The following is a 10,131-nucleotide window of genomic DNA, read 5'->3' as shown; positions in this document are numbered from 1 at the left end:
AGATTAATTACACTATATTTTAAGCATTTTATTCTATAAATGTTGATTGTCATAACCTGTACCCAATTAAACTCAACACTTTTCAAAAATGTTTAATATTGCACAGTACTTTAGAACAAAAACAGAATTGTTGTAGAATTGCTGGACAATTAACTGAGGAGTTAAGGAAGCCATAATTTCTGTAATGGCATTGTTGGCTTTCCTCTTTCAGCATAGATTTACTATAATTTTGGTCAGGTCAGATTGGTGCCTAACCAAGTACAGATACATGGTCATTACACCAGGAGTTGGTAGTTTAACATAATGAGCAGACTTGTGCCAATCTCTGCTAGCAAATGAAATACGCATCAATGATTTTTGTCAGCAGAGGGCAGCAAGAATATCTCTAAAATTTCCTTTCATCCCCGAATTTGAACATTTCTCTCTTAATATAAAGCAACGAGGCTTCCATGTCCCTAAATTATGTATCCAAACTATCTTGATTTTCATATGAAATTAATTTCTTAATTAGTTTTCTTGAATTTGAAAATAGGACTTTGGGCCACTCAGCAGCAGTCAAGACTTGCTGTCCTCATGTCAAAAACGTTCAAATTAAAAATGACTTAGATTAGACTGTTCAATTTTAACTTTTGTTGTAAGGTTATTCAACGTACACATGATTAAGGTCTTGATGCTACACAAACCCTAAGGTGACATGTAAAAGCTGGATTCAAACACATGGAGACTGCAACCAATCAGTATGCGGGGTCAATCTCCCCGCTCTGCTTTTATCCAATGAAATCGTAGCTTGGAGAAAGGAAGTCAATGTTACCGTGGCAACGGGAGTTTGATTATACAGTTCGCCGTGGAAGATTTATCTTCAATTTTTGTCGTTGGACGGGGCCTAATCTCACATTTATCGCAAACAGAGATATTGTTTGTCGTCGGTTGTTTTATGTTGTTCATTCTGTGTCTTTATAGTTAGTTTGTGCTCACTGACGGAGACAGATGGCGGCTGATTTAATCGTGTTAGTCAATTAGCTTGCTAGCTAACGTTAGCACGTCGAGCTAATCTCTTCGCTGAAAGTAATCCCAACATTGAATGGCTTCTTCGTTCTCGTTTTATTCATCTTGAAAGAAGCAGTCTGAACAACCTTTAGGAATCAAGCAGACAGTTTTCTTGGTCGAAAAGCATAACTGGAATATTATCTAAACGACTTTGAAATTAAAAGAAGATGGAGCTCCACCTACATAGACTCGATTATACTCAGGTAACACCATTTAATAGTCGCTGTTTTTGCCTTTCTAGATTTAGAGTAGTTTTAGTTGCTGCTGAACTAAAATTAATCAATGTTATGTTACATGTCTGCTCTAGGTTGGTGTGACATCCCAGAAAACTATGAGGTTACTTCCAGCGTTGGGAAAAAAATCAACCCAAAAGGTATTATTACCGAACACCACTGTCACATGTAATTAGAAACCTTTAAAAACAATTTCCCTTTAAATGTGACCACATTTTAATACATTTAGTTAGTTAAATCTTATATTATTATTGTTACTTTTTATTAAATACATTTATTTGGACTTTGGCAGTTTTCTTACTTTCGGTCTGTGGAGTTTTGTAAGTCAAGTTGTGTCTCCTGTGAATAAAAGTGACACTGATCTCTTTAAAATGTTGTTGCAAAATGTAAACTATTAATACAGAGAAGTAATTAATATGATCCCTTATTTCTCGAAGAAAATAAATTCCATAAGGAGTAAGGAAAATACAGCACACTTAACACGCGACCTGAAACATGCGTTATAACGTTTGCGGTTAATAAATTTGCTGTATGACAGATTTTCTGATAATAGTCCTTTTTCTGACCACCTCTTTAGTCTTTTCTGGTCTGACATCTTTGCTATTTTTAACAGACTTATCAAAAGTAATATGAACAAATTGTGTTTTTGTTGGACAGGCTACTTGTAACAGACTCTGAAGATTCAAGTTTTCTGTTTTCTGTAAATGATGGACACATCCCTCTTGATTTTAGCCAAATTTTATGTCTGAACCATTTTCTGAATCACACAAAGAAGGAGGATGACTTCAGTTATGATATATATCTTCTGTTTATGCAGAAGAGAAAGACATGGTTCAATTAGTGTAAATATGCATTGTATCAATCTGTGCACCCTCTCTGGGAATTGTTCATCTGAAGGGCAGCCTGGGGGAGGAATTTATCTCTGACAGCGCTCTGTTACGCTGTCGTGTCCAGGATGTGTGGGCTCTTCTTAGGGAAATGTTAAGTGACTTGACTAACAAATTCTCTCAAACAAAAATAATTTTTATTATGCTGTTTTATGCTTTCTATCAACTTTAGTAGCCTCAGCTCAACATTTAGTCAGTCTGTATGACTGAAAATTTGGTTTGTTGAGATGGACTCAAATAAAAGAGTTCATGTTTTTGGTCTGGTTGGTGTCTTGTTCTTTTTCAGGTTGCCATAGCTGATCATGATGGTGTAGTTACATGCTTTGGGATGAAGAAGGGAGAAGCAGTGGTGAGCTTATCTTTTATATAATCCAGCTGTTGTTGAATTCTGAAGAGACATTTATTACTGTAAAGACATATGACTGTCTGTTTTAGCCTGTGTTTAAAACGCTCCCTGGAGCAAAGGTAGCCAGAATGGACCTTGGAGGTGCAGAGGGAACTCCCCAGGAGAAGATCTTTGTCTGTTCTGGTTCTCAGGTTCGAGGATTCACTAAGAAAGGAAAACAGTTCCTCACCTTTGAGGCCAACCTCACGGAGAGCATTAATGCCTTGTAGGAACCTCCTCCTTTTATTGCTTCTTATTCTGTTTGCCTGACTTTTATAGTATGTTGTGATATTAACCTATGTAAATGATAATGACAATGTTTTCTCCTAGGCATGTCTCAGGAGCTGACCTTTTTGTCTGTGCAAGTTACATCTACAACCACTACTGTGACTGCAAGGACCAAGACTACTTCCTTTCTGGAGACAAAATTAATGACATCACATGTGTATCCTCAGAAAAGCTTCCTCACCTCATCCCTGTGTTAGCTTGCCAAGATCGAGTTCTCAGAGTCTTACAGGTAACTCGAACTTACAGTTAAATACAAAATTGTTTAACTGGATGCTTTCATGTTGTCATACCTGTGGCTAATCTAGAGTTTAAATTATTTTCATTCAAATAAATGATCAGTTGTAAACTCTTTTGCTCTATCCATTGGCTGTCCCATCACTCTAATGAGTTCTCTCTTCAGTGATTTACTCTAACTCTATCTTCAGGGATCTGAACTATCTTATGATATTGAAGTTCCCGGCCCTCCATCTGTTCTGGAACTTTTTAATAAAGATGGAGGCAAGTCAGCTTCTTGTCTTTAGTTTATTTAAATTATAAATTCTCCCACAGTTTCATTTGAACACTGCATGTTTTCCTTCAGGAGAGGAAGTCCTTTATGGAACCACTGATGGAAAAATTGGACTGGTTCAGATTGGTGACTGTGATGCTGCAACCAAATGGGAGATTGGAAATGAAAAAAGGAAAGGAGGTATAGTTCAAAATAGAGCTGATCAAAAGTTAAACATACACTAATTATTGGCATAATAGCGATATTAGTTTAGGATTTTTAATTATTTATTTTAACTGTTCATTTTTCATGCAGCTTCAGTAAGTTTTGAAAACAAGAATTAGGTGAAGTAGTTTGGATTTATTGTGAATTTTCTTTAATCCACAAATGTTTGAAGTTACACATACAAGCACAAGTATATATACACACTTAATGTAATTTTTGGTTAAGTCTCCCTTAGCATGTTTTTTCCAGTCAACAATAAGCTTCTAGCATAACTTTGGCCAGATAATTAATTCACCATCCTTCTTGGGAGAAATAGCAAGCCTTGTATCGGCTTTTAAACAGAGCCAGTACATTTTTAATATGGTTGAATCTTAATGCTTTCCTGCTTCATTTATTCTAAAATCAGTTTTGATGTGTTTGGTTTTAGGATGTTTAGGAACAACTAGGAAGCATGAACGCTCAAGACTTCCATGAACTATAAGCGGTTGGCATAATAGTGCAGCAAAACCTTCAAACATAACACTGTACCAGCTTCCAGGCATGGTGATGGTAGCATCATGCTGAGGGTGTTTTTTTCAGCCCACTATTGGTAAAATGCGCAATAATACATGCAAAAATACTTTAAATCTGAGTCTGTGCCAGACAGACAACCAGTTTAAATACTCAAATCTAAACGATGACATTCTAACAAGGAGGGTGGTCAAATATGCATGTGAATGCATATATATATTAATGGGGATGTGGGAGTTCAGTTCAAAGGCTGTCTGTATTTGAACTTTGTGTGGATTATGGGAAATTTGCAATAAATTGAAACTAGTTCACCCAGATTTTGTTTTTCAGTTTAATTTTCCAAATTAATATATAAGGCAATTATTAGTGTGTGTAGACTTCTAAACTGAACTATAATATCGTGCACAATGTTTTATTAAGTGTTTCGTTTTAAAAAATTCACGGCATGACCCATTGTGTCTTGAGTTTTAGTCTCAAAGCACCAAAACTATTTTCTTTCTTCCATCAGGAATTCTTTGCATTGACACTTATGACATCATTGACGATGGTGTGAATGACATCCTGGTGGGCAGGGACGATGGGACAGTTGAAGTCTATGGTTTTGACAGTTCCAGAGAGCCTACGTTACGCTTTGAACATGTGAGATTTTGTTTGGCATGATGAAAATGTCTTTACCCGTTCTAGTTTGATTTTCTTCATTAATAGTGGCAAACAGTTATCACAATTAAAAGCTGCTTGACCACATTATCGGTCAGGTGGCCTGCATGTTGCCAATAAGTTTTAAGTTTAGTTTTCAATCCTAAAGCTGTTTATGACCTTTGGATTAATGCATTCATTCACTCCCAGTATAATGTCCCGTCATGTATGCTTGCAGGAAAACACTATAAAAACTTGCCAGTCCAGCCTATATTTATGAGCTGATTGCCTCCACGGGCATACCTTAACTTTGCTTTAAAATGCTGGCTGGTTTCTTAATTAAAGATGAAATTTCTTCTCCTTTCAGGTGTTGACAGAGAGTGTGACCTCCATCCAAGGGGGCTGTGTGGGGAAAGAGTCGTATGATGAGGTCTTAACTGCCACCTATACAGGTTAAGAGATGTGATTTACCTTTAGAAATTAAAGAAATTATAAAAATGGTCTCAAACTTAGATTTTTCTAATAGTTGTATCCTTGAATGCGGATTATATCTTCAGGATGGGTGACTGGGCTGACCTCTGAACCCCAGAGGGCCGAGACTGTACAAGGAGACGAAGTCAGATTGAGCAAGGAGACCCAGTCTAAAATAGAAGCACTCAGGTATGAGCACAATTATCCATTTGTCTGAGCTTCTCATTTTACCTTCTGCGTTCCAATTAAATTTGGGTTTCAGCACAAATTTGTTTCTGAGTCATATTGTTGCCTTTTAGTGCAGAGCTCGAGCAGCTGCAGGTTAAAGTTCTTCAGGGGCGTGAGCAATACCAACAGTCCAGTCAGTCCAGCACAGCCGTCTCTGCTGTGCCTGTTTTCAGCATCAATGACAAGTTCACGCTCTGCCAGGATGACGCCAGCTACAGTCTCACTCTGGAAGTGCCGACGGCCATCGATAACCTACTCTTGCAGGCATCTGCAGCAGTTGTTTGCTGCTGATATAAATAACATTGTTTATTTTTAATCGTATTATCTAAGAAGCAGACTATAACTTCAATCTTTTCATTTTCTCAGAGTGATGTCCCCATAGACCTGCTGGATGTAGATAAGAACTCAGCCGTTGTCAGTTTCAGTGAATGCGACTCACAGGTGAGCTGTCTAAATCAGTCTGTATACATTAAGCCTGGATAAAGCATAAACCTGCTGTGCTCTTACAGCCCTGACTGAATATGTATTTCCAGCAACCTAATGGAAACTTCCTCCTGGCCACATACAGATGTCAAGCTAATACAACCAGACTTGAGCTTAAGGTAACTATTAAATGAACTCAGAGTGAAGGCATGTAGGGTTTTCTTTATTACAACTCACATCTAATGGAGCTCTTAGGTTTGTACAATGGTTTGCAGAGGTATTATTAACCCTTAAACCTTCCTATGTTTTTTGTTTTTTTTTAACATTGCAGTACCACACTATTGTAGGCTAACACAAAGAGATGCATGATTGTGACATGGAAAGAAGCTTATGCAGTTTTTTTTTTTTTTACCTCTCCAAGGGGTCTTTTGTGGGCTCTAGTGTCCCTTATATGATAGTAGGCTGACAGGAAACGGGGAAAGAGAGGGGGGAAGACATGCGGCAAACGTCGTCGGGTCCGGGAGTCGAACCCGCGACGGCCGCGTCGAGGACATAAGGCCTCCAAATGCGGGTCGTGCCAACCACTACGCCACCACGGCACGCCCCTATGCAGTTTTTTTAACAAATAAAAACCATAAATGGACAAAGAGTGATGTGCATCTATATTTAACCCTTCTGGGTCAAAATTTTGTAGAATATCTGGTCACTGCCATTACAGCTATAGATCTTTAACAGCCTTTCACATCTACACACTGATGTTTTTCCCCATTCTTCTTTGTGAAAACAATTCAGGCTCAGTTAAATTGGTTAGAGAGCATCTGTGAACATCTACTTGAAAGTCTTTCCACAGATTCTCAGTTTGATTTCCATGATGCTGTTTGGTCACTAATGAGCGCTAACAAACCTTAGGGGTTTCACAGAACAGCATGAATTTTGATAAGATTAAATTAAGGCTGAATACATATTTTTATTAGTTAAAATGTAAGAAAGTAGGTATCATTTTTCTTGTCCTTCACATTTATGGAGTGTTTTTGCTTGGGTCATGAAAAATTCTAATTAAATACACTGAAGTTTATGGTTATAACCCAACAAAATATGAAAAAGCTTAAAGGTGTAGGAACACTTTTGCAACACATTGTGCAACTATAGTTGGTATTTTACTTTCTATTGTATCACTGCTTGGTAAATTCTTCAAAAGTGAAGTCTCTGCAGTGTCGGAACTATTTCTCCCTTGTCCCTTAAATCTTAGAATTTAGATTATTTAGTTGATTTTTATTTTTTGCTTATTTTCTAGTTGATTTATAATTAGATTTTTTGTTTAATTTGTTATTTAAAATTGGTTAGTAATTCACTTAATTAGTTAATTAATTTCAGTTTGGGATGTGGGTGTTTCACGGTATAAATACTGTAGGTAGGTCTTAGGTAGCTGATTATGCATGCGTGTGGTCTGATGGGTTTTTTTTACCAGTCAGCCAGTTTGTCATCAGTTGTCAGTCTGTCAGTCAATCAGTCAAAGAACAGGGGCAGGAATAAGAGCAGGAGAAGTAGCAGAATCCTGTGAAGACTGTAACTTGTTTTGTCTGAACAGTGGAATAAAACAAACTAAGAACTGCGTTTTGACCCTTTTTGATCTTTTGGACTGCGTAAGCCAGAATACACAGTGCATCAGGTGACTATTGGAGTTGAATTCACCTTTTGCTTTAATCACCTTTAAGTTGAATTTGAGTTTTGGACAAATAGTCACTACAGTGCAGGTTTATATGAATGCTGGGGAAAAATGACTACCCTGTCTACTTGATGAGCTTAAATCTTGTTCTGTATAAGATGTGGCAAATAAACAATCAGTTTTATCCACAATCAGGTGAGATCCATTGAGGGACAGTATGGGACCCTGCAGGCTTACATTACACCCAGGCTGCAGCCTAAGACCTGCCAGGTTCGACAGTATCAGATCAAACCGCTTTCTCTGCACCAGCGGACACACAGCATAGACCCAGACAGGTAAGGGCTTCATGTAAGCATCAAATAACAATTTGACTGCTTGAATATAAAAAAGCTGGTATACAGTAATGAGTAGACATTTAGTTAGAAGTCAACTCCCAGTTATATCAACTACATTGTAGATGATCTCTGTCCATTTCTGTTTCAGGCCAATGAACCAACTCAGTCTGGTGGGGCAGTTCAGTTTTGCTGAAATTCATTCCTGGGTGGTTTTCTGTTTGCCAGAGGTGCCTGAAAAAACGCCTGCAGGGGAGAGTGTGACCTTCTACTTCCACAACACGTTCCTTGGCACACAGATTGAAGCCACATACTGGTAAACTCAGGAACATACTAAAAACAACTCGAGTTTTGTTCAGGAGTGTCATATCAGATATCCTCAAAAGACCAGTTGTCACAGAATATATTTATAAAACCCATTAGCAAATGTTAAAATATTAATAAATAGCTCTCTCTCTGCATTCTAAGAGTACTTTTTGAAATTGAATAATAATGAACATCTTTTCACTTTGGTGTACTTTGGCACTTTGCGGAGAAAAGTGCTTTGATTTGACTGATAAAATAATATCTAAGCTCACAACTGTTATCTTAAAAGTTCTGTTTATGTGGACTCTGAGGCTTAGAGGACAACATAAAACCTTGTTTAGTTGCACATTTTAAAAATGTGCAACTAAATTTGAAAATTTGTCCTGGGTTTTACAATTTCTTTTAGGCATGTTTTTTCAATTGTCTGATTTATCTTTCAGCAAAGGGGAAGGTCACTTTAAGTCAGACAACATTTCTACCATCTCAATCCTCAGAGATGTTCTCTCTAAAGAGGCGACCAAAAAGAAAATAAATCTAAATATTTCATATGGTAGGTCTACTGCGTCTCTGAATTTTACACTGATGTGGTTTTGCTTTGATCTATACAGGAGAAAAGAAACCCATTTGTTGTGTATCTTCTAGATATAAATGACGACTCAGTCAGTCATACTCTCCGGATGATCCATCCAAAACTGGAGTACCAGTTACTGTTGGCAAAGAAAGTTCAGCTTATCGATGCTCTCAAAGTAAGTTTTGGTTAAATGGGAACACATTGTGTCAGGGCTCATGCATAACCTGGTTCTCCTTCCTTTTTTCTATAATCGTAAGGAGCTCCAGGTACATGAGGGGAATGCTGATTTCCTAATACCAGAGTACCGCAGCATCTTGGACGAGTCTGCCAATCTTCTGGAGGAGTACAAGAAGCAGCCAGCACACCTTGATAGGCTCTATGGTAAAGTCTAGGAGTCACTGTGAAACTGATTTTTAAGGAAGTTTGAATGTTGTAAGTCATTTGGATTGGAGTAACTTGATCTGTGCTTATCTTTCTTGCAGGGATGATCACTGATCTTCTTATTGACAAATTCAAGTTCAAGGGCAAGAATGTGAGAACAAAAGTGTCATCAATGCTGCAGATACTTGACCATTATGACTTAAATTCACTATTAGACTTTTTCAGTGAACCATGAAGTCAGACAAACCAGAAATTTATATTTTTCTGTTTTATCTCTGGGCTGCTTTGTCCTGTAATCACATCACAGAATGGTAATTATCCAACACTGATGTTTATGTTGTTTCAAATTATGGTCTTTTATTGTATTTAGAAACTATTTATAAATATAATATTAATATTGCAGAATAATAAAATATTCAATCTTTTGATATTGCTTAAATAATAATGTATGTTTAATTGAATAATGGCTGTCTTTTAATTGAGGCTAAATGAAAATGTTACAAAAATCCTTGAATTCAGTTTTACCATTTATAGAGAATTTGCTTTTGAAATGTTTCCAAAACATCAGATCTGACATGAATATTGTTTTTGGGGACAGATTTAATCAGTCCCCATACTGATTAAATCTATCTACATATTTAATCAGGGGGACTGATTTAATCTATCTACAAACCTATGGCCACTGTACCTTGGACCAAGTTTTTCTGACTCACTTCATTTATAATGAAATAACAAACATTTCCCATAACAGCTATTTGTGTGTGTGTGTATATATATATATATATTTGGGGGTTGAGAAAAACTGTAATAAAAAACCCCATTTAAAAGCAAAACGGATGGTTCAGTCTTGACAATTTAAATAATCAGTGTAACGTAGAGCAAATCCACAACAAAGGTGCAATTTCTTAAGAAATGTTTCATTAAATTAGTTAAATACTATCTGGTCACATGAACAGCTGGAGAAATTGCCAATAGGTTGAAAGTTTTTTTAAATTTAAATAATTGCAATAACCATAAGGATTACATCAAACTTTATTTCCATTATGGGAGAATTG

The 10,131-nt window shown here is 36.9% G+C and overlaps 1 protein-coding gene across 1 annotated transcript; it reads left to right on the top strand.

Annotated features, from left to right (window-relative positions):
- The first annotated feature begins 795 nt into the window (after positions 1–795).
- bbs7 (Bardet-Biedl syndrome 7) lies at positions 796–9,830 on the top strand. Its single transcript, XM_028008978.1, has 19 exons — positions 796–1,250; positions 1,355–1,420; positions 2,454–2,516; positions 2,603–2,778; positions 2,883–3,069; positions 3,266–3,338; positions 3,421–3,528; positions 4,571–4,701; positions 5,066–5,150; positions 5,256–5,358; positions 5,469–5,661; positions 5,764–5,838; positions 5,931–5,999; positions 7,682–7,821; positions 7,970–8,134; positions 8,565–8,674; positions 8,767–8,870; positions 8,953–9,076; positions 9,178–9,830. Exons 1-19 carry the CDS (start codon positions 1,215–1,217, stop codon positions 9,309–9,311), a joined length of 2,142 nt encoding a protein of 713 aa, XP_027864779.1. The 5' UTR covers positions 796–1,214; the 3' UTR covers positions 9,312–9,830.
- Positions 9,831–10,131: the final 301 nt, after the last annotated feature.

This window comes from Xiphophorus couchianus, chromosome 23, assembly GCF_001444195.1.
Source record: "Xiphophorus couchianus chromosome 23, X_couchianus-1.0, whole genome shotgun sequence".
NCBI lineage: Eukaryota > Metazoa > Chordata > Actinopteri > Cyprinodontiformes > Poeciliidae > Xiphophorus > Xiphophorus couchianus.
Note: the sequence above shows the minus strand (reverse complement) of the source record. Positions and strands in the feature narration are given on the sequence as shown.